A 26,034-nucleotide genomic window follows, 5' to 3' on the forward strand; every position below is an offset into this window, starting at 1 on the left:
TTGCGCTTCATCCACAGTACAAAAATGATTACTATACAGGCATTTGAACTCAATCTCAAAAAGGAAAGGAAAAAACTAGTTTATACCATCCCTGAAATATAGTAAAATAAATCAATAAACGTAAACCAGAAGATGTATCCCAACTCCTAACTCTAAATAATGAAGTCAGTTCTGTAACAGCAGTATCCTAGGAATGTGGAGCATGAGATTCTGAGTCAGGAAGTCCTAGCTTTGAATTCAGGACCCCCTCAATTTCCAGTGTATGATCTTGTGAAAGTCATTTAATTCCCCCAGGCCTCGTCTTCTCTATTTTAAGTTAAAAATAGCAATAATTACCTCACAGGATTGTTGTGGGTATTAAATAATAATTTATGCAAACTGCCTCCCATGGTGATGCCTACATTATTACTGCCTAATAACTGCATTTATTCTTAATAATAAATCATTGTGGATGTTGGGAAAGCACTGCAGGCACGTTAGAATAGCAGTATTAGTGCCGTGGGTGCTCATGCGTGACCTTGGGCCAGTCACCTCATCTCTCCATCTAACTCAGGTTCCTTTTTCAAGTACCTTCTATTTATACGTGACATCATGGTAGTTATTTAATATACCTATTTAACACAAACCTTACTTGTCTCCTCTGGCATAAAACGTAACACTCTCTTCTTAAATGAAAATATTTGTTTTGCTTGACATGGTAATGATTTCCTTTTTTTTTTACTATGACTCATATCAGTTTCTATCTTTTGATAGTAAACTAAGATTTTAGTGTAATCTAAATTAAAACTAAATGAAAAAATATTGGACCCAATTGTTTGTTTTTTTGGTACAATTTTGGAGGTGCAGGCATAATGGGTAATGAGTATTAGGGCATTCACATATTATTTAAAAAATCAAAGCAACCACCTCTTGTTCACCTATATAGATCAGTTAACAATGATCATGGCTGGTAGATGCTGGTCCAGATTTTACTACGTTTCGTTGGTGATAGAAACAAGTGTAGGAAAGATGGATCTAGACAATTCATAGAATAGACAGTGTACCTCTAAATCATTAAAAGCTAAATGAATTTGATGGTCAAAAATCAAACCTCTAAGGATCATTATGTGTACCAATGGAAAGGCCACATTTTTCTTTAGAATCTCATGATTCCTACATAATTATATTTTTTTAAAAATTTAATACATAAAGCACTTCCAGTATATCTTAGACCTATTTCATAAATAGCTGAGAATGTGCTCCAAACATAGAAAACACTAGGGACATTAGGCAAGTCTTTAAAATTCTAATAGACTACAGTTTAAAGTATTACTCACCCTAGAATTTCATAGAGCAATAATCTACATTACAACGAATAAAAGTAATGCCATGTCTTAGTGAGCAGAGCATTTCTGCTTCACAAATATTCTGTTTGTATCTGGTCTTATCAGATGTTTAGTCAATAGCTGAAACATTTGTTCACAGACAATCAATTATAACACCAGGAAATCAGCCATTGAATAAACTGTGCTATTAATTTTCCATCAGAGATTCATGTTTGAATGACCATGCATTTCATAGATTTAAATACCGAAAGGCTAATTATCTCCAAGGCCCCATTAAGGGGATAGCATAGATTGTCATCAAAAACAACACACATATTGCTCAAAAATGATCTTCAGCCTTCATTGTTGAAGAATACTTCAACTTCTGTATCTACTGCACATACCAAGAGGATAGGTTTTCATATACATATATATTATGTGTGTATATATATATATATATACACATAAATATGTAATTCCCAAAGACTTAGGAGAAAACAAAATAAAAACAATGGAACGTTTCTTACACTCAAAGATCCATTAATTTATAAAGTAAAATGTATATTATCTAATATCTGATGTAAATTATTCTCCCTCTTCTATTTTTGAAACCCCACGCCTTTCTCTCATTTCTTAGCTCAGGGTGATATTTAAGCCTCAACTGTCTGACTGCCCTTGAGTCTCATATCCTTTGGGGATTCCTGTACATATGGAATTAAATTTGTTTTCCTCCTGTTAATCTGTCTTATGTCAATTTAATCACTAGACCAGCCAAAGAACTTAGTGGGGAAAAAGGAAAATTTTTTCCACCTCTACACTGCCTTCCTGCATTTCTGCCTTATAAAAATACCTATAAAGGTTGTTTCTGGGATTCTTTTCACACAGAACCCGTAAACACAGGAATGGTTTCTATCCTGCTTAGAAACAAATTGCAACATGTTAACTGGAGAAAAATTACATTTGTATCAGGACTAAAATGTTTACAGTGAGTGGGAAAGTAAGAGAGTCCCAGCATGGGTTGAACATTTTGGTACAGAAGCATGATATTCCAAGTATTCTGGACTATTCTTTGACTTACAGGATTTTCATTCAATGTCATTTCTGAATGATTTGCTATTCACTATTAACTGACCCAATGTATTAACAAAATGTTTTCCTACACACCTCTATGAAGAAACGAGAGATTTACATATTACACCCAACTCACCTTTTAGCTGTGATCAAAACTGTCACATACCAAGTTGCCCCTCCTTGTCGGTCTGTGTTCGTTTTGCATGACAGAGCGTGCGCGCTGCCAAATTTATTTTCAGCACATACCTTTGCAACATGTCTCTCTCTTCCCACCCTCCACGCCCTCCCTGAAATCCCTTTAGCTCAACAGGGTACATTATCATTGATCTATCCAATGCCCATACATGGTACCACCAACAGAGACAATTCAACAACTTAACACATTTATAAAAACGCAGAAAGTACCTGGACATAGGCTCTGCAAGAGCGCTCTCTTTTCTGAAGCTGAATCCATTAAGACAGCAGATTAAACACAGAATAGAAAAAACAAGTTAGTGACAGAAGAAAACAAGAAAAATAAAAGAACACATCTACACAAAACACCTTATTTTGTTGTGCACTACTTTCTAGAAGAGAATGAAAGCTAAAGCAGCAGCAAAATGTGAGCAACGGCTTGAAAACTAGTTGCCAGCACCCTTTCAGAGCAACCCAAGTGAAAACGGATGGTATAAAGTTGTTAATGATGGAGGAAATCGTGGAATAAATTTGGTAGAAATTAGTAAATACCATTATGCTTCAGTCATTTAAAATGATTCATTGCACATCAGGTTAGTTGTTAATTCATGAGCCACAAATGAAGACATAAGAAGTTAAGTAAACTATATCAAAAATTTGGAACCCACATTGTTTGTGGTTTCAAAATTATATAGATGGTTAATATGCACCACAAACCATATGTTCAAACACAAGAAATTTTGTTTATCGGAAAAATAGAAGTGCCCATTCATTATGATTATTTGGTTCCAAGGGAAAAATACCAACAGATAAGTAACTTCTGATTAGAAGAATGTAATTAATCTTTTGATTTATCACTGCTTTTATGTCTTGAATAATTCCTTTTCACAGTTTTGACCAAAAAAAAAAAAAAACCACAAAAACAACAACAACAAAAATCCTTGTATATTTTAGAAACTTCTTTGGGATAAGAAGCCTGTTTTTGTTAATTTGTTTGCAAACAGCATGATGTTTTTGTGGGCAAAACAACTCATATTCAATCCCAAACATTTTTTTTTTCTGGCGATAAAATAAATAAGTAATAAGTTTAATTGCCCTGTTTGAATAAATGACACAAAATTTCATGGGTTGTGATTTTCTTCCTCTTCCCTATTTTTTTATTTCCTTCAGTAGCCTTGATTGTTGAAGGAGAAAATGACCCAGGTTTAAAGCAGCAGTTACTCTGATGCCTTTTGTGTGGCTAATACTCTCCCAACTTTAATTCATGCAGTCTTCAATGAGCACAGAGCAGTTACTCCTCTAAAGAATTAAGTGAGGAATGAGTGCAAGTAAATTGCCAACGCTGTCATTTGGATCACTGACTCGCATCTTGGTTTTGCAGGACTCTAAACCCTTCAGAATTTCAATGTGGAGTTCAATTGATTTGTACCAAGTTGACTTCTGCAAATCTGATGGGTTATAACTGCTTTAGGAAACAGTGGGAACCGCAGGAAATGAGAGCAAGCCAGGGAGCACAGGAATAACCTTTGCCCTCCGATCTCCTTACCCCATCATGCAAATTAACATATGACAAACCACATTATATAAACAATTGAAAAGAGCCAAATGGGAAACAAAGGAAAGCATTAAAAAGCTTCACAAATGGAAAATTTGCCCATTATGTAGTTATTTGATATTCAGAGTAGGCAAGCTGATTAGCTGTAGCCAGTTAGAATGTGACATTAATCGCCAGCTTTACCTGATATTATCAGACATCAACACCATTTTTAAATAAAGATACAAAGTATTGCTATCACAAGTTATGCTATGGATATGTAACATTAATAGAAATTATTACTTCCAGTACATTAGGATAACAATAGCTGGCAGCAATATTTGTTAATAGCATCCAGTCAGCCTGGGTAATAACACATTAAAATCACAGCATGTCCAGATTACATAGGCAGCTGTGGATTACATTTTATCAGGAACTTGGTTGTGATTCTATCAGGGGCATAAGTGACAAAAATAACTCCTTTTACGCTCAGCATGAAAAAAAAAAACTTTAATAGTAATTTAGATCTACTAGATAAAACTGAATCTGTTTTCTGAGGATGAAATTGCAGGAACAACCGTATTTGGCAGATAAAATGTCAGGCTTTCCTGCATCAAACCATCATTATTTGAAAAATTTCTTCCGTCTTGCTCAGTGAGACTCTTAGTCTAATGAGACAGGAAAAAAACCTTAACATATTAAAAGACCACTCTCAAAAGTCATTTTTCATTCTAAAGGGGAACATTCATTTAGTGAATTCCTTAGAGGATGTGTCTGTTACTGCCAAATTCTTGCTTTTTAAAGTAGGAGGACTATTATGACATTCAAGGCCTTAAAATTCAGTTTCAGAAACTGGTCACTTCTGCTACACAAATACCTTTCAGGGAACACATGCCAATTGATGTAGCAACCCTAGTATCGTTTCATCGTGGAGTCAATTTGCCATGTGATCTTATAAGGAATAAATTATATTCCTTAAAAATATGAAAATATACTTTACATATTTATGTAAATAAATTGCTTTTATAGTGGGTAGGTTATATACAGTAAACATAAAATGGTTAGATATGTTTATATCATATATAAGTATGTATTGTATACTTGTAAGTATAAATAAGAATATAAAAATATATCTTCTCTGAAATTTAAAAATATGAATTATCTTCATTATTTACAATTCAAATTTGCTGCCATACAATTAAACCTATGTTAACATAGTGAAGTAAAATCTAAGTAAACTTAACTATCAAAAGGAAATATAAATTAAAACCTAATTACTTGTCCTATGAGTTTTTAAGGGTAATATTAATTAGATTAAATTATTTCACTTTTAAACATCTTTAATGAATTGCTAATATTCTTTCTCAGGGTTGCCATTTTCTAAACTTCTACTTATTGATTAGACATTTATTTTATTATAATTATTTTGATATAAAAGTTCAAAAAGAAAAAAAAGAAACAAAATACATCTAATTTCCTCATATTGACCTCGCCAGAATTTAGCACTCAAAACAGTAAACACCAAAGAAAACAGAATTGTAAATTCAAAAAAATATAAGGACAGAGATTATCCCTTATTGTGTCTTTAGATTAGAGGCCAAATACGGTCACCATTATCATAAAAGAATGAAGCAGATTGAATATAATTAGTGATGCTCTTTAGAATGATCTGATTTTAGAGAAAGAGAAAAATTAACCAGTGCAGTTTCCCTGATTTCACTACAACTTTGAAGATATATAAGTGCAAAGTCCCTACCTTGTTCAAGCTCCGGGCGGCACTGTCTTTTCCTCCTGGGGTCAGGTTCCGGAGCTGCACATCCAGGAGGCCCACCAGCTGGTCCATGGCGCGGACGGAGGAGGTGATGTCTCCAGCATTCAGATGATTTCTTGTTTGTTCAGCCAGCTCTCTAGCAATGTTGGCAGCGGTCTCTCCAGATTTCAACTGCAGTTTTGAAAATGGAATACAAAGGAAAGGGATCTTCGTTAAGTGACTTCATTGGTCTCTGGGAACGATTGATTTTGCATAGGAATTACAATCACCAAGCCAACAGGTATTAAACTCTATCTTCACCTGGAGTATGTTCCCTGAGTTTTCCTATTAATCCATTTTTTTTTTCCCTACAATACCTATCTTGAAACTTACAGCTTTAAGAAGCTCCTCCCTGAGGAATCTTACTTCTGAAAATTGTTCGCACCTTAATTATCCATGTGAGTGGTCAAATCTAAGGTTTGCCCTATGATTTTTCTATGAGTTTTTTTTTTCCCCCTTAAGATTATTTATTTATTTGACAGCTAGAGATCACAAGTAGGCAGAGGGGCAGGCAGAGAAAGGGGTGGGCAGGCCCCCTGCTGAGCAGGGAGCCCAACGCAGGGCTCTATCCCAGGACCCTGGAATCATGTCCTGAGCAGAAGGCAGAGGCTTTAACCCACTGAGCCACCCAGGCACCCCTCTCTGTGAGTTTTTTAAATCCAATATTGGTGAATTTGTGTTGTGACTCTGCAGCTATATTCTAAGTTCTCAGAGGCAAGCACAGATTTTCCATTGTGCTTAAATTAGTATTTAGTACGCAAAGGACACTAAACTGACTGCTAAGCTTTGTGAAAATTTTACCCTAAATACAATCCCTGGTTTTCAAAGGGTCTTCATTTCCTTATTAACCAAGTAAGAGAGTTTGATCCCACTGAACTACGTAGCAAATAATTGCTGTTTCTAGCATCTTCCATTTTAGTAGCTACATGCTGATTTTTCAAGTATGCTCTATAAGAACATATCAAATTGGGGTGCCTGGGTGCCTCAGTCGTTAGGCGTCTGCCTTCTGCTCAGGCCATGGTCCCAGAGTCCTGAGATGGAGCCCTGCATTGGGCTGCCTCCTCCGTGGGAAGCCTGCTTCTCCCTCTCCCACTTCCCCTGCTGTGTTTCCTTCTCTGGCTGTGTTTCTGTCAAATAAATACATAAAATCTTAAAAAAAAAAAAATATATATATATATATATATATATAAAATTGTCAACACTCCAAAGATTTAGAAAAGACAAAGACTAATAATAGCCCATGCTCATGTTAATAAATTTGACAGCTTTGGGTAATGAGAGAATAGGGATATTTTTCCCTATAATAACGTAAATATAGAACAGTGTTATCTTTAGGAATTTTTTTTTCCTTCCTTTTTTTTTTTTCTTTTTTTAAAGCACAGTCCAATATAAAATTTAGGGTCAAACAGAGAATGTTGGAGCATGACTAAGACTCTTAGTCACAAAGGTTATTAGTATCTTCTAACGGATACTTAATACATGTTTTTAGTGGAATTGAATGCTAAAGAAACAAATAAATAAATTAGGGCTATCAGAAAGCTAAATCATTAATAATCTCATCCTCAAGTATACAGAAAATCCAAAATAAGAGCAAAAAAAAATTTTTAGTAAGAAAATGTTGGCAAGGATTTGTGGAAATGTCTATCACCGTCAGAAACTACTAACAGGCGTATACCTGTATAACCCTCTGGAACAAATTATGAGTGTCCATTAAATTTTGAAATGTGAAGACTATAAAATTGAGTGATTTTTGTTATCAATTTCAACCATAAGAAATAAAATAATCTCAGAGATGTAAAAAAGAAATGTTCAAACATGTTCATTCTAGCTTGGTTATAATAGAAAACAAAATGGATTATGAATTAAAGAAAACTTCTCATATATATACATACCATGGAATATTGTACAACAGCTTAAATGTATAAAGGAGATCAATTGTTAACATCGATTTTCAACATGCTCTGTTGAGTCAAAATAAATGCAAGTATAAAAATTATATATGCTAATATCTATTGGCATGGTATTCATGAAATAAAAATGCAAAGCAATAGGAGCATCTGAAAAAGAAGTACAATACATAAAGCATGATATTTTATGTGTTTATTTTATATATATTTAAGCACACAGAACGAACTTTGAAAGATGGGAATCAAAGGAAAAGTCTTTACTATAATGTTTAGATACTACAAGAAGAATATATTAAAGTATTTACTATATAATCAGTACTTTTTAGAAATCCTTAGAATAGAAAACACTCGCACTAACTTCAATAAATTTGTAAAATATGGTCAAGGACTACATACCTAAGATACCTAAAAACCAAATGGAATACATTATAGGGTTCAAGGATAAGTACGTAACAAAGTCAATGTAGATCAAAAGAGCATTCGTGGTCCACTGACAGGTCAGGAGTACTTTTTTTTTTTAAAGGGGTGCTATGGAAAAGCACACCTTTTTTTTTTTTTTTCTTTTTTAAAGATTTTATTTATTTATTTGAGAGAGAAAGAGAATGATAGAGAAAGAGCATGAGAAGGGGGAAGGTCAGAGGGAGAAGCAGGCTCCATGCCAAGCAGGGAGCTTGTTGCGGGACTCAATCCTGGGACTCCAGGATCACGACCTGAACCGAAGGCATTTGCTTAACCAACTGAGCTATCTAGATGCCCTCATGAAAGTACTTTTAAGTGGTCCCCAAGCGAGAAACACAAATGTGATTATAACCCATACATTTTAATTTTACATACAGTTTAAGACTGCTTACTGGCCATCTAATAACCAGTGAATGATTTATAAAATTTGGTAATCATTAATTAAATCAGTGAGATGCTAGTATTCACTAAGTATTCAAATTCAGTACTCCATTCAGTAACTCTAAACACATGATAGAAGTACTTGGTAAGTTTGAAAAACTCTTCCCTGTGTGTATGAATATTCATTAGCTGGAATCCCTACAATTTCTTTTAATCAATTCATGATTTTAGTGTGCTGGCATTTGTTGTAGTTTCCATCTATGCTATTTTTTTAAAAAAAGATTATTTATTTATTTATTTATTTGATAGAGAGAGAGAGACACAGCAAGAGAGGGGACACAAGCAGGGTAAGTGGGAGAGGGAGAAGCAAGCTTCCCGAGGAGCAGGGAGCTTGAATGTGGGACTCGTCCCGGGACTCCAGGATCATGACCTGAGCCGAAGGCAGACGCTTAATGACTGAGCCACCCAGGAGCCCTCCATCTATGTTATTCTTATAATAATGAATATATTTATAGAATTTTATGGTTTTACTCTGTTAATCATTGTTCTGTATAATTGTTCTATAACCTTTGTTTTGTTGTTATATTGTTTTTTTCTATGTCTTTATTACCATGTATTTTTTCTTTAACTTTTTAAAAAAATTTTTTAAAAGATTTTATTTATTTATTTTTAAAAAGATTTTATTTATTTATTTGACAGGCAGAGATCACAAGTAGGCAGAGAGGCAGGCAGAGAGAGAGAGAGAGGGAAGCAGGCTCCCTGCTGAGCAGAGAGCCCGATGCGGGGCTCCATCCCAGGACCCTGGGATCATAACCTGAGCAGAGGCCAGAGGCTTTAACCCACTGAGCTCCCCAGGCGCCCCAAAAGATTTTATTTATTTTACAGAGCGAAAGCAAAAGAGCACGAGCAGGGGGAGCGGCAGAGATGCCTGGTGGGGCCCAATCCCAGGATCCTGGAGTTATGACCTGAGCCAAAGGCAGAAGCTTAACCAACTGAACCACCCAGGTGCCCTTAACAAGTGAATTTCTAATAGCACTGGGCTAAAGTCTGAGGCTCCAATACTGAATAAAAAGGTCCCCCCCGCCCCAAAAAAAAGGAGCTTGCATACTAGCAATAGAAAGGGTTTTTAATAAATTAACTAAAGAATTATTTAATTTTAATTTTGTTGAGTGCAATACAGAACCCAAGTTTAAGGGCATTTTACCCTAGTGTCTGAAGTTAGGGAATAATTTAAGAAAGGGTTTTCCAGGGAATAATGTTGACTATGAAATGGAATGGAAAGGGAATTGGGTTGGGAGGTAGGGGAAGCCCCTATGCAGAGAGGACACTTTTAGGAGGGAGGGGCACAGGTCCTAGAGGAACTGCACAAAGGGGCCTTTAAGTGGGATTTAGGCTGCTGGAGAGGTGAGTAAGGGGCAGATTAAGCAGTCCCCTTCAGAAGTCATGATGAAGATTTTGGGAATGAGCTAAGAGCAAGGGAAGGTGCTAAGAGCCCAAACAGAAGTGGTCTAATCAGAGTTGTATTTGAAATCAACTCAGGAGAACGGACTGGAAAGTTCCAGAGGATGAAAGGGACCTTGCCAAGAGACTCCAGCAGCAGAAGCTGTGTTGGATTAGGGTAGCAGCGGTGAAAAGTGGCCTGATTTGGGAGAGGTTTGTAAGTACAGCGACAGGCCTACTGTCTGATTGGCTATGGGAGGGGAATGAAAGAGAGGGACTCCAAGGTGGTAGGACCATTAACTGTTTCTCCAACAGCCATTGCGACCTCAGTATTCCTAGCTCAAAGTTTGCCTTTCCAGACCAGGCTTTCTCTGACCGTATTTTTCCAGTGGCATCCAGAGGCTACTCTATTGCCTTTCTAATTGCTCTTTCCTCTCACCACAGCAGTCAGACCACCATTATCTTACTTCTACACAACAGATACACTTGAATCTGTGTTGAAATAATGTTACTCTGCATATCCTCTCTTACAGACCTAATGAACATGTCTGTTCTTTAACATTTCTTGCACTAAATTCTACTAACCTTCTTTCTTAGAAATAAGCACATGAGAAATCGTATGAGTTCTATGAGGATTAGTAAATTAATGCCTGTATTGAAATGGCAGGATTATTTCCAGGACTTGAAGGGGGGGGAGGGGAACCCTGCAGCTTTAAAGATAATAATTATGACAGAGATGGATACTATTTACATTTCAAATTTTGACACATGTGAAAACAATTTTCTCTGAAATGTTTTGACATTGTATGAGATTATTGCATCAAACATTAATTGGGTGCCAAAACAATTCATGAAGGAGTTTTTCATAGTGTTTAAGTATATAGCTATCATTTCTTTGAAAGATCTACTTATGTTATTTTGCTATAAATCAGAGTCAAGAAGGAATATAAACAATTAAATGGTTCTATCTCGCAATTGAAAGTCAGTTAAATAAGCCCGAAGTCCTAGAAAGCCTACCAATCTCTGAAAAATTAAGAAGCAATTTGCTTTCATTTCCATATTAGCTCTGCAGAGATTAAAAGAAGGGAGAAATTAAAACTTGGGTGATAAGATTCAACCTAGTCTTCCCTAGAAGAAAATGGGTTTATTTTATACTGTAAAATCCCAACAATTCTGGATCTTTGGAAAAGCAGGAAAAACTCTACTTATCTCAAAATCGGTCAGTAGCTTGTGAACAAACAAAAGACAAGACTCTTCAGTTTGCTAGAAATAGAAAGACTGTTTTCCAGTGACAGTTCACGCATTTCTTTTCCATATAACAGTTGAACCAGGTAATGAAGTAGGAAGCATAACTCACTTCATATGCAAAGGAATATGGAAGCTATTCAAAACTGTAATTTCGAAGATTTTTAAATTGCAGAAGACTGGAGGGATTTTAAAGTGCAATAAGCTCTTTAAAGGTCTGCAGCATAGAAAATATAAACTCCCCTTTGAAAATCTGGTGTAATCTGAGATCAAGCTGAAGCTGGAGACTATATTTTAGTAAGCAGTAATTAAGGTGAGAAAAGAGGATATTTTGCTGCATATGATTGAGGAGCCCAAGCTCTACACTAAATTCGCTGGCTTTTTCAAGAAGACCAATCTGTCTTTCTACGCATCCATTTATCTTTGAACCTGCCTTTCCTTCTAACCATCCATGCATCCATCCACCCAAACATCCACACACCCATCCTTCCATGCAAATACCTACCAATTTTTCTCTCTACCTCCTCCCTCTCTATTACTGGGGCAAAGGCCCCTTTGTGTATAACTTTTGCCTTTTTCTTTCTGCACAAATTATGCTTTTTATTAAATCTCATCCTTATCAAACTATTCTGGCTAGTTTGTAATAAATTTCTTCATGAAATTCTGACTGTAGAGGCTTACATTGTCTCTAATAATATGTAACCCGCTCTTCATCACTGCCCAAAATTTAATCTATAATTTCACCAGTATGTAAGTGGCCTGCATTCATTTGGGAATCAGAAGCCATCAAGATGCTGTGACGGTTTTCTTCCTCCTGGCCCGACGGTAGGGGTGGGAGTAGGGAAGCAGTACCCGCTTCTTATTAACAAACAGGAAAATGTGATTTGCTTCTTCAAATGTCATCCTGATCCATTTATTTGTGTATACTTGCTGTCTATTGGGGCCAAACACACAGTGGGTGGACAGTGTTATTGATAATGAAAAGAATGACCCTCCCCAAGGTATATCGATGCAGAGACTGTGATATGGTCACGTTGAAAAATTTCGAGGATATTCTTTCCTCGAAAGCCCTCAGCAATTCCCCAGAAAAACTGTGAAGTCATAAAGAAGGCACGCCGCATTCCAGGATGCGGTCACTCGTTGAACTCTTGAGGAGGGGAAACGGAATACACCATTTACAGAAAATCACTCCCTCCTCTCTTTTCTCACCTATGCTTTCAGAGGGCGTAAAAAGTGTTCTTTCATTTTAAAATTTTAAGTTCACAGGACGATGGAAGGGGAAAGACGGAAGGAATGAATCATGAAAAAGAGCCATTTTACTTTAATTTTTCAACGTGACCATAAACCGTCTCTCAGAAAAAGAGGGGAAGTTCAGAGCAGAGCAGAGGGGCTGGGGCATGGAGAAGGAAGAAGGGGTCGTGGCAGCGCCAGGAGAAAGGAAACCAGGATGGGCAAAGGAGGAGGCATGAGAGAAGGGAGTGCAAAGCTGAGAATGCTACTTGCCAGTTCTTGGTTCAAGGCCACTTCCACCCTCCTCCTTCCTGCTCTCTGCTCTACATGGTGAACCTGGGATGTTATTCTGAGCCCCCCGCACACCCCTTCTCTGGCTTCCACAGTGTTTGTTCAATGGAGAGGGGGGGCAAGGGAGAGTGAAGTCAGGGTATTTAATCCTTTACAGCTCTGTGAAAAGTTGCCTGGGGCTAGGCTGAGTCTCTCCTCTGTAGGTCAACTTTCTTCTCAAAGACACCCCCTTCCAATTCTAAGTCACTTTTTTGATCCAGCAACCACAGGCCTGGGCTTGGGAACAGTTTCACCTCGGTTACTGGCCCTGGGTTCCTGCTCAATCCCTCCCAGCTCAGCTTTGCTCCACCAAGAACACTGTAAACAAACCCTTTTCTTCGAATGTTCCATCCGTTTATCGTTGGCACTCTGGTACTGACAGAGGAAATGGGCAAAGGTATGGATTCTACGGAAGATGCTTTGGAGAGAAGGGAGAGAGTTTGGAAAAATCGTTCTGTACCGCATACAAATGCTCTCTTGGAGATTTACAATGTTACTATTTCAAGGTTTGGGAGTTTTGCGGTAAAGAAACCTATTCAACTACCATTCCTAGTCAATGAATAGCATCAGTATTGGTGGTGTGAAGGACGCACCAGGTGCGTGAACAAAAGTAAAGCGAGACTAGGCAAGGAAGTAAAAAGTCAGTCCATCAAAATCTGGGCACAGTTTCACCAGTCTTGCGGCCACGCACAATGCCTTGATAAAGGTAGACCTAAAGGTAGACCCAGCCAAAACCCCAGCTCCAACACTGACCTTGGGCTAGTTAAATAATCTCATTCAGGGTGCTCTAAAGCCTCCTATTATAATTTTGAAGATTTTATAAACTTATAAGAAATGAAACCAAGGCATTATTATACATTCCATACATGCTATAATCTTAAAATAATTATAATATTACATAATTTCACAGACACTATAGGATTAAACAAAAATGCTCTGGAATAATGGAACGTATTTGTTATATTAAAAAAAAAAAAAAAACAACACCCATCCATCAATCAAATGGGCAACAGCTGTCTGGTCTTTGCAAAGAATTATCTCTTTTGTCATAAGATTAGGAGGTCTGCAGAGGAAAGAAAAAGAATTAAGTATCATTATCAGTTAAAGTCACCCAGTAATTCCTGCAATAAAATAGCCTAACTATATTCAGGAATTATCATGAAAACATTCAGCTTTCTAGGTGAATTATTACTGAATTAATATTACCCCCTGGGCTAAGTATGCAGGGAGTATTTTTTAAAAGTTGCTAATGTAAGAAGATACGCTACTGATCTCTTAATCTGATCACAACCAGTAAGAGTTATTTGCCCTGGGGTTTGAGCTACATTGTAATAAAATCAAAGGACATAAAAACTGTGGCAGGAACAGTGCTGAAATTGGAGAAGCTTCATTATGAATAGCAACAAGTATGGAGATGCATATGTAAAAGGGTAACTAGAGTCAATATAACCACTGTTCTTCCATGATTTAGGGTAAATAGATAGTTATGGCTCATCTGCTAAATGATCTACTGGGTAGATATTTATGGATTATTATACAGTATATTATTGAGGATCAGCCCGGTTAAAAACAAATAGAGAAAAGAGCAAATGGCACAGACAGGCTTTTAGTAAGGCCATCATTTGTAATATTTCTCAGGAAAAATCTCTTTCCGAAATTCCTCAGCCTAGCTAATGTGCCATAGAAGGACTCTTCATTTTAGGAGTGCATAAATCCACACAAATTGCTATAATAAGGATTCATCCCATAGCCCTTTTGGCGTAAATGCACATCTGGTCTCTGTTTGTAATGAAATCAATTCAAAGCCCCACAGTGCATTAATAATAAAAATGCTCAACATATTGCAACCAAATAAGCCCTGAAAATTTGAGTCTGCAAGATTCTGTCACACATATGTATAGTTTTAACACTGATAAATGATTAGGTTACAGAACATATATCAAATAGTCTAAGATTCCAAAGGTAGACTTTTTCTGCTAATTATTATTTCTAAAGGAAAATCCATGTGCATGTATGCTAGAAGCTCTTGCTAGTTTGATTTATAATGGCTCTTGGACTTTCATATCTGGAGTTCACAATATCATAAAAATTTTATTAATAATAAAATTATTATAAGCAATACTGCTTAGCTTGAGGAAGTTCACAGATTTTCCCTTTAAGAACAACAAAATTCTAAATTAGCGTATAGCATATCAAAGGTTGTCACTAAATCTTAAAGAGAATTAAAAAGGGAGAGTCTTTCTACATTAATTAAAAAAAAATTTTAAGGGCGCCTGGGTGGCTCAGTGGGTTAGGCCGCTGCCTTCGGCTCGGGTCATGATCTCGGGGTCCTGGGATCGAGTCCTGCATCGGGCTCTCTGCTCAGCGGGGAGCCTGCTTCCCTCTCTCTCTCTCTGCCTGCCTCTCCATCTACTTGTGATTTCTCTCTGTCAATAAATAAATAAATAAATAAATAAATCTTAAAAAAAAAAATTAACTGTTTTATTTGCCAACAGCTATAATCCATAACAGAAGATCTAGGTTTGGGAAAGCCTTCCTGATCAGTCACTTAATTTACCTTTTGTGTTATATGGTTGACCCAAGGAGAAGAGCAGTTGCTAAGATCTGGTCCTTGGGGATCCCAGATTCCATCAGGAGCCAGGCAGAGATAAGTGGATACTCCTAAAATAATGAGAAAAATAGGTCTGCTTTAAAAATTCAAACCATCTTTCTTACAAAGACTTTATATCCTTGTTATGTTTAAATATGAACAAAGACAAAATTGAAATCATTAAACTACGATGATGTTTATTAAAACACCATACAACAGCGTCTGGCAAACAGCAGACATTGGAGAAATGCAACAGAACAAACAAAATCATTCAGTATTTTTAAAGCACTTGCTGGCAACTACACCAGGTACAGAAAACAACTGCATAAACTCCAGAGATGCGGTATCTGGCTCTATGGGGCCGGTTGTGTGAGTTTTCAGAGGCAAGGCAGCAGCTGAGTCTTAAAGGAATCAAGTTTGCAGGTTTTCCGGGAAAACAAGGTAGGAAAGGGCATTCTAGGTGCAGAAAAAAAAAATATGTTGTCCTTGGGAAACTTCGAATGTTTTAAATTGAGGTCTACTGTATAGGGGAGTTGTGTTTAATGGACTTGGAAAGGCAGGCAAAGTCAGATCATAAACTCCCTTGTCTGCCACCTGTGGGTTCTGGAAAAAAAATCAATGAACATTAAGCAGAGGAGAGAAATGAGCTGATTAAGGTTTTAGAAAGATAACTGTGGCAGCAGCATGGAGGGTGAATCTGAGGGGAGATGTGAAGCTTTGGGGGAAGCTTTTACAATAATTCAAGTGACAGCCTGTGTGTGTCTGAACAGGACTGCCTCGAGGGGACAGAGAAAAGGGGAAAAAGAAGGTTGTAGCATAGGGACGTTCACCTGGGAGGGCTCCAGAAGGGTTGGTTTCCTTTAAAGCTCTCTCCCAACAATAATGACATATTTCTGTAGTGCTGCTCTGTAGCTTTCAAATAACGTATTTCACTCACCTACACAACAAACATCTGAAGTGGGGGTGGGAGTGTTATCATTTCTCTCTTAGAAATGAAGGAACTGAGGCCCAGAATGAAGGGGACAGTGCTAAGAGATAAGGCTTCAAACTGTTGGAATCAAACCGATTTCAGCACCACAGAAAACTTTAGAACTAAGCATTGCACCCTTTCATAAAGGGAAGAAAGATTTCAGAATATTTTTAAACATGTTGCTGAAAAAAGAAATTAAATGTGCACTTTCATAAAAGCCAATATTCTTTTTGGTCTTTCTACCACTGCACATACTACCGGATTCAGAATAGGTCCACATGGGAACTGTTCTAAGACAAACCTATTTAAAGTAACCAAATCAATAACACCCAAAGACATAATGCTGATTGCCTGTATAGTGACATCTATCGTACATTTGATTTACATATTTTATGGGATAAGGCAAATTTTATTTAGTGTACCAAATAGAAGTTTTATGAAGATAAGTATAGTAACAATAAGAAAACTAGGTTATTTCTGGTTTCAATCAAGTGAAGTTGCAAAAATATGCAGTAACAAACAAACAAAAAAACTAAAGGAAAAAGACTGCAAGAAAAGGAAGCTAACCTAACAGAAGACCTTCAGCTTAGCTCTGCAAAACGGACTTACCAATCGTTCCTGCAGGGCAAGGCTGCTTGGCCATCTGTCCTTGACGGGTCTTAAACCACATGATTTCTCGAGCTTCCACGGCCTCACAGCTCTCTTCCAGAGCTGGGATTTGGGACGAGGCTGATGGCAGATGTGTGGTCATGTCATCAAGCACCTCCACAGCTGGAGATGGGGTGCTGGTACTCCGGTTTCGTCTTCCGGACACGGATGGGGTGGTACTCCTGCCTGGACTCCAAGTTGTGGTCCGCAGGGTGGTGCTGGTGGTGGTGCTTCCCATGCCAAGAGGTCCTGTGGTAGACATTTCTGAAATAAAATTCAAAAGAAAACACCTACATTGCTTGTCATCACCTCAAGGTGTCCTAATACTTTAGAAACCATTTTTATTTGACAGTTCAAAGAGCCTTCAACATGGAAAAAAATAAGCAGGCCCCAAGATATCCGAATGCCACCTCCGTGTCATGGCAGCCAACTGACCAAGGCCAAATATTGGCTTGTTCATGGTTCTGTTCAACTCAAATCACAGAAAACAAAATTATAGCACAGCCCAACTTTTCAGTAAGCTTCCTCATGCGTCAGGCCTTCTTAACAGTAAGAGTACTGATACCTGGAACCCTCACTTTGAATATTCAAACTTCTGTAGACTGGGAGAGTGCTAATGTATCAGTATTTTCACATTAAGTATCACACGGATTTCTAAAGATGAAGCAATTAGGGAAGAGGGATCAGAGGAAAAGAAAAAAAGGCATCAAGATTTAAAGTGCCCTCAAGCTAAAAAGTAAAGAACAATTCTGAGTATGGACTCTTTAACATAAATTAAAGTAGATTGATGATCTACCTGACGCACTTAGAATTGACTCATTTTAACAACTTTCAAACATGACATTTAGTAGTATAAAGTATAAGTGGTTGTCAATTTAGTTGTCTCATAAATTATTTTCTAACTAGATTTCTTAAAATGGGGAAATGTATTCCAAATTCCATATAAAGCTGATAAGGTGACTTGACCAGATATCAATAGGTTACTAAGCCTAGAACGTATCAAAGGGAATGTTCTATCAATACCATGTAAAGGACCACCGCAGGGAAGCATCTTTCTGGGGAAAATATATTTATATTCCCATCATAGGAAGGCAAGAGCATGCCAGTCCTCCACATACATACGTTCATTCCTAACCGTAAGTTTAGAAACTCCTCTTAACCTCATTTATTGGCCAATAACCCCAGGGACACCGGCTCTAGCCAGATTCAAAGTAGGTTTATGGAGCTCAGGGAGTCCTGTGCTGAGCCTCCAGCTGTCTGTCATCCATCGTCAACTTTCTTTAACATGTCATCAACTTGACTGCTGCCCCAGAAGGGGTGCCACATCCGTCTTCTGCGGTGGGCATGTATAAAGCTTTCAGAAACAAGACCGATGGCAGTAGGAAGGGGGTATGTATTCTCTGAACATTCAATCACTGAACTTGTAGCATTTTCTGAAGTAATGCTATTTTTCTAGCTGTTTCTTTACTTGTTGTCTCTCCTCTTCCTTTCTTCTAAGATTTCCTCCTTCCTCTTGCGTTCTCTATGTGAATGTGATGTTCATAACCTCATTGACGCCAAGTTCATGAAGGAAGAAACAGTATTTTTTTTTTCCCTTCTTCCATTGATACCACTTCTCCCCAAATCTCATTGATTCTGCCTCATTTTTCTATTTTTCTCTCTTCCCAATCTTTACTAGATGCACTCCACTCCCACCCAACACCCCCGCTCCCCCAGCATCAATGGATGAATACGGCAGTCTTTTAACATTTTTGTCAAGAAAAACAATACCAGAACATAATGGTACTGGGAAGTAGAGATACAACATGGGGGGTTAAGGGGGTAGGAGAAGAATAAATGAAACAAGATGGGATTGGGAGGGAGACAAACCATATGAGACTCTTAATCTCACAAAACAAACTGAGGGTTGCTGGGGGGAGGGGGGTTGGGAGAAGGGGACTGGGGTTATGGACATTGGGGAGGGTATGTGCTATGGTGAGTGCTGTGAAGTGTGTAAACCTGGTGATTCACATATCTTTACCCTGGGGGTTAAAAATATATTATATGTTTATAAAAAATAAAAAAATTTAAAAAAAAAGGAAAAAATGGTACTGGAATTTCAATATTGATGTTTGCAAAAATAAAAATTCAGAATTCATTAAAAATTGACACTAATGTTTAACACAACTCCGATATAAAAGTTAGCAACAAAAGTAAAGTTGAATTTCTAAAATTATAAACAGTAGAAATTCTTCTAATATCGTCATTTTTTGCATTTGAATTTGCTGAAATCTCTCAAAAAGAAAAAAACACAAAATAAATACTAATAACTCAAATTTAAATATTATTTAATATTAAATTAATTAAAAAATAAGGTAATATCAAAATTAAACACTCTTGTTATTAATATTAAGTATCAGCCTTAAAAACATGTGTCAGTGGTGTCATTACTGGGATTCAAGCACATTTTTTATGCAAAGTTTTCTGGCTGATGGAAAAATTCTTCTCCACTTTATACCACTTGATAGACTAGTAAGGCAATGATTAGAAGCTGACTCCAAGCATTTTCTCTGGCTCCTTCAATTTAAATAATGCCATCTCTCTTTTGTAGTTTCTTCAGAATTATATAGATACTGAAGAATGCTTTCTAAATGAATGTACTTTTCTTCATTTAGATATTTTAATTAGCATACAATGCTCTGGGAGGGAAGAGACTTGTTTTGCAAACATTTTTGCTCTGATAAACTGTGTAATCCCACATGCAGTGAGAAGACTGACTGGCTTATGGTCTCAATCACACAAATCCTACACAAGGAGCAAAGACACACTGTCACAAGAGGCTTGTTTGCTGTGACTCTGGTCTTGCCAACTTTGAATAAATTTGTCTTTAAGCACAGATTTAATGTATTTATCGTTGTGCTCTATAATGATCCAGATTTCAGATTTTTAAAGACTACAGTATCACACCAAAATGTATTTAACAATACTACCACATAATGGAAATCAATTTTCATTATTTTTCTTTAAAATTACCCTATTGAAACAATTCTCTACTTTTTGCCAGAAGCATCTTGTAGGGTATAAATTGGAATGTGTTACTCTACAGATTAAAATCCCTTAAATCACTTCTGTCTGCCTTCCAAACCAAGACTGGACTCCTTTCCTTTGTGCCTAAAGCCCTTCACAAGTTTATTTCTCTAGCTCATTTGTAATGCTTCTTCATCTCTCAGCTCTACTATTAAACCATATAAAATTACCAGTAATTTCCCAACAGTACCCTGTTCTTTCTGCCCCAGGGCTTTTGCACATGCTTCAGTGTTCCTGATCCCATTTCCACCTGGCTAATTTCGGTTTAGCTTTTGGGGATTGCTTGGATGCCATCTCCACCAAGGAACCTTTTCAAATTTACCAAGATGAGGTTACATACTAATGTGTTTTGTTCATGATTATTTCCTCAGCTTTTAGCCTTGTATCTGACCTACAGTCAAAATAGATGAACACCAGGGGTAGGTCAAGGGAGCAAGGGAAGGTCCAGTTGTGAAATATCACAAAAAAAGGGAAAAGAGAAATAGAGGGAAATAGCAAATGACATAGTTAAGGCTCCTTACAGTTGATAGGCTAACAAAGTTATTTTATAAATTCATTTTACACTTTTTTTTTTTTTAAGATTTTATTTATCCATCTGACAGAGAGAGACACAGTGAGAGAGGGAACACAAGCGGGGGAGTGGGAAAGGGAGAAGCAGGCCTCCCGCAGAACAGGGAGCCCAATGCAGGACTCTCGATCCCAGGACCCTGGGATCATGACCTGAGCTGAAGGCAGATGTTTAACTAGCTGAGCCACCCAGCCATTCCCATTTTACACTACTGTTAAGAAAACTACCAGATAGGGGTGCCTGGATGGCTCAGTGGGTTAAAGCCTCTGCCTTCAGCTCAGGTCATGATCCCAGGGTCCTGGGATTGAGCCTCGCATCAGGCTCTCTGCTCAGCAGGGAGCCTTCTTCCTCCTCTCTCTGTTTCTGCCTGCCTCTCTGCCTACTTGTGATCTCTCTCTGACAAATAAATAAATAAAATCTTTAAACAAACAAACAACCAAACCAAAAAAAAGAAAAGAAAGAAAAGAAAACTACTAGATAACTCAACACAAAAAGCAGCAGGGAGAACACAAAGTCTCCTCTTCCCCAAAATAATCCTATGGCAGAACATTCATGTTTAAACTGAATATGTTCTTGTGAGCAATGACACTGATAAAAGAGATTTTTTTTTTTAAAGTCTGCATTGTTATATATTATATTGCAAGGACTTAGTTTAATACAGACATACTAATGTTAAGGATCAGAACTTATTTCTTTGCAATTGTGCTGTGGAGAGGTGTCTACAAGCAGGGCAATTTCATTCCATTTGACTTTCAGCAAAATAAAAGTCAAATTTATCCTCCATCCCTTCTATGCCATATACCACTACGTAAGACTCCCAAGAGTTCTGCTCAATGCCAGCTTTTGGCAGAATAAGTACTAGTGATATATACATGTTGTTGCCAGTGCCCAGGAAAGAACTTGCCTTATTGATAGATACTGGTAAAGAAGATGTAGATCCACTGAAGAGTCATAGCAACACACTTTGGCCAAGTTCCAGCCCATATCGCACACCCTAGGATTTGGCTTTCTCTCTCTTTCAGGAAGGGAGAAATGATAGGACACTTTTTTCAGTGTATTCTCTTATTGAGTCTGACCATGATACACCTAGTTTAATAAAACTTATGTTATTAAGTGCCTCATGTGGTTGTGGTTCTGTGTCAGGGAAAGGTTAAAGGAATGTTAAAGAAAATACATTTGAGTGACTATTTACATAACACTTCATCAAAATTGTATAATTTTCCTCACTATTCTGTCATTGTTACTAGCTCGCTGTGCTTAGTATTTTCATAAAAGCAACTAAACAAAACTCCATATTAATATTTTCCCTCATAATTAACTTATTTCTAGAGGAAAATTTCAATTCTCCTGTCCCCTGACTTATTTCATTCTTGTATTTTGGTTTATTTTGTTGAATTTATTTTTCCTTCAATCTGCCTTGAAAAGAATAAATATTATTTTGACTATTACTACAAGTTATAGTTTGTGGACTATACTAATGGAAAACTAATGGAAAAGAATAAATATTTTTATATTAATGGAAACCTAATGGAAAAGAATAAATGTTATTTTGAATATTACTACAAGTTATAGTTTGTGGACTATACTAATGGGAAACAGTGAAAATAACCAATATTTGTATAATGCTTTCCTTTTTTCAATGTCTTTATCTTTATTATTGAACTGGATTCACTGTCGAGTAATTGTAACTACGAATTTCTAATTTCACAAATGAGAAAACATAGGCTCAAATAGTAAGTGAATCCTAATCATACATACAGAAAGTAAATCAGTGTCCCCCAATTCCATATTCCATGTTTCTATAATAAGCTATCAAAAATGACATTCTGAATCACCTCGTGCATTCTACAACTGAGTCTTCCACATGCTTTAAGAAGGGACTGAATAGAATTCTAAGAAAACATTACAAGGTTTGATCACAAAACATATGTATTTTGGGGGCAGGACATTGTTAATTTTTTTTCCCCCAAGGTCATAGGTTGAAGCCCTAACCCAGCTACAACTCTCTTTGGAGTTGGAGCCTTTATAAAGATAATAAAGGTTCAGTGAGATCCTAAGGTAAGGCCCTGATCCAATAGCATTGTTGCCCTTAAATGTAGAGGGAGAGTTGGCAGGGACTAAGACAGTAAAGGCCATGTGAGGACATAGCGAGAAGGCGGCCATCTCTACGCCAAGGAGTGAAACCTCAGGAGAGACCAACCTCACCAGCACCTTGGTCTTGGATTTTTAGTTGCCCAAACGGAGGAAATAATTTTCTGTTGTTTAAGTCACCTCGTCTGTGGTATTTTATTGTGGCAGCCCTAGCAGACTAATACAGGCATCTTCTAAAAAACTGTGAAATTTAAAACAGAATATAAAACTTCACAACAGAAGAACTGTTTACCTTCTGCTCATAAACGGCATGAACTTTCTTCTTGATTCTCCTTCATTTTTTCTCCCCTTTCTTCTCTAACGTATGTATCCTCCCCTCTCATGGTTTTCCCTTTACCAAACTTCTGTGTTAACTTCTTTCCAACATATGGTATTTGGGCTGACTACAGAAACATTTGCTCCTCCCCACTTGCTAAGTATCTATCTAAATCCAAGGTCAGTTACTGAAGAAATCGTCCCAAGGGCTTCATAGAGGAAATACGAAACCTAAAACTGTATCAACTCTGCAAGTGGCTTTTGGTACTTGTGCGGTGCTCTGAGTAGAAGAGAGACATTCTGCCTGATCCCCATGGATATCAGCTGGTCGCAGCAGATTGGACTTTGCCTACTTTTTAAAAAGAAACATTAATTTTACCTGTCAGGAAATTATCCAGTTCTTTCAGAATTCATTCATAATATTTGGCTTTATGGCTTCTTAAGATAGTCAAATTCCACAATCTGACTATCTTAAGAAGCCATGTGAAGGCATATTTATTTTTGTAACCTAATCCATTTATACTTTCTGATCTCCTCATAGCATATCATGCTTCTTGCAAGTAGAGGAAAACATCTGTTCTAATTAAACATGAATTTGTAATGACCTTATTATATAAAATAATGAGCTAAAATAGGGAATTTGGGGACATCTTATTAAAATGACCTGCTACATATTTAGTCCTACCATTCCAGGAACTGTGCTGCATGTTTCATATTTGCTCTCATTTAGTGCTCCTAACAATATTTAAGCAGATATATTTACCTTCACTTCAGAGATGAAAGAAGTCAAATCAAATAATTCTCCAAAGCTCACATTAACTGCTGAGTGATAGAAGCAGGATTTTTAACCGAGTTCATCAAAATCCCTCCCGTTCCATTAGGACTATGGGTGGTGGTAAAACTTCAGACAAAACTCAAGGATGGAAACACATACATAAAAAAGTCTTCATGCATTTGGAAATGAATTTGTCCCAAACACTGCTCACATGTACCTTTATTGGTATTGCTGTGATCACTGAACACTTTTATGCATCCGGCACTATTCTGAGCACTTTTCAGGAATCTGCCTATTTAATTCTGACAACCAATCTGTTAGGAGGTACTATTAATTACTTTCATCTTATGGATGGTGAAGCTGAAATACCAAGAGATTCAGTAATTTTACAAAGGTTAAATGTTTACAGGTAGAAGAACAGAAAAATAACCGAGGCACAGTTACAGAGACCTCACTCTTAAGCATACTAAACTGGAAGAGGACTCTGAGAACCTCATCTTGACCCACAAGAAAGCAGCCTGCCCACTGCTGTTAGGAACGGAAGAAGTCATTGTCTTTGAGCTAATTTTGCTTATGACGTTTCTAATTCTCCTAAAGTAAAAACTGTAGAATCCACAAAACTTAATACATTGTTCAGCATCTAAGTGGACAATAAACAAGCAGCAAACAATAATGTGAGATATTAGTTGGCTTTCTTTGAGCATATATCACATACCAGGCAGTGTGGTAATGCTTTACATGCATAATTGAGGTACAGAGAAGTTACATAAATTTCCTAGCTTCACACAGTCCGTAAGTGGTAAAGTCAGCATTTATATATAGATAGTCTGGGGCGCCTGGGTGGTTTAATCAGTTAAGCATCTGCCTTTGGCTCAGGTCATGATCCCAGGGTCCTGGGATCTTGCCCCATATCAGGGTCCCTGCTCAGCAGGGAGCTTGCTTCTACCTCTCCCACTGCCAGCTGCTCCCCCTACTTGTGTGCTCTCTCTGTCAAATAAGTAAATAAAATCTTTAAAAAAAATAAAATATATACAGAGAGTTTGACTCTAAAACCCATGTGTATCCATATTATCCCACAGAGGTTTGAAATCTTTTTTTTTTTTTTTTAAACTATAAAGTATGGCATATATTTTGTGCCTATAAGAGAGTTCGGTTCTAGGAATTACAAGATTAATTTATTCTATCCATATTTATTAACCAACTATCATGTAACAGGAGTTGTATTGGGAATAAAATGTTGGGTACAGTTATCATGTTCCTTGCTGTCATGAAGACCTCTCTAACAAGCTTTATGGAAAAATCTACTGAAGAAGACAGGAAATAGAAAGAAGAAAATACACTAACTATATTTTTCATTCAGTATATGTTTATTGGTGTTTGTCTTACACATTGTATTGGGTATCAAGGATTCAGAGGTGAAGCAGAGAGTACTGATCTCAACAATGTTTTAATACACTGTTTTGTTGAATGTATAATATCATTGATTATCCTTTGTGCCGCTAACAAAGAAAAATGAAATACCTGCTAACTAAACTCTGCCATGTCTCTCGTTGTTAGGTGCATTCTAACTTCTGAAATATTAAAAGGTGAGACAATAAGAATCTTAGAGTTGGTAAAACACTGTAACAGCAGAAATGTCTTCTTATAATACAATGAGATAAATAATCACTTAAAAGGGATCTGACTTTGGGGCACTTTGGTGGCTCGGCTCAGTGGGGTGAAAACCAGACTCTCAATTTTTGGCTTAGACCATGATCTCAGGGTCATGAGATCGATCCCCATGTCTGGCTCCCTGCTGTGTAGAGCCTGCTTACGATTCTCTCTCACCCTCTCCCTTTGCTCCTCCCCCATTTATAAACAAACAAACAAACAAACATACTAATGAATTAAATAAGATGAAAGAGATGTGACTTTGAACCAATTATGATACCTCTCTGTGCCTTAGGTTTTTTTTGTTTTCTTTTTTTTAACTACATGGAGATAACATACATACTTATTTGAGAAAAAAAAAAAAAAGGCCGTATGGATTTAAAGTACTTAGCAAAGCAAATGACAGAGAATAATACATTAAGTGTTTATTATCAGTGACAATATTGTTATTTATTCCTTGCTTCAACCAAAAATTA

General features: G+C 37.0%; 1 protein-coding gene across 35 annotated transcripts in view; it reads right to left on the reverse strand.

Moving 5' to 3' along the window:
* ADGRL3 (adhesion G protein-coupled receptor L3) overlaps positions 1-26,034 on the reverse strand; it is an 820,407-nt gene that overhangs the window by 153,687 nt on the left and 640,686 nt on the right. For 27 of the 35 annotated variants that reach the window (XM_082727882.1, XM_082727888.1, XM_082727859.1 and 24 more), the window contains 4 exons: positions 17,055-17,357; positions 15,443-15,546; positions 5,840-6,025; positions 2,781-2,819 (listed from right to left, as the gene is read on the reverse strand). In XM_082727882.1, the coding sequence (XP_082584008.1) occupies positions 2,781-2,819; positions 5,840-6,025; positions 15,443-15,546; positions 17,055-17,357 (632 nt within the window). The remainder of the gene's footprint in view (positions 1-2,780; positions 2,820-5,839; positions 6,026-15,442; positions 15,547-17,054; positions 17,358-26,034) is intronic. The other 8 variants (XM_082727890.1, XM_082727862.1, XM_082727873.1 and 5 more) reach the window with 1 other exon arrangement.

Source organism: Mustela nivalis (assembly GCF_964662115.1).
Source record: "Mustela nivalis genome assembly, chromosome: 4".
Taxonomy (NCBI): Eukaryota; Metazoa; Chordata; class Mammalia; order Carnivora; family Mustelidae; genus Mustela; species Mustela nivalis.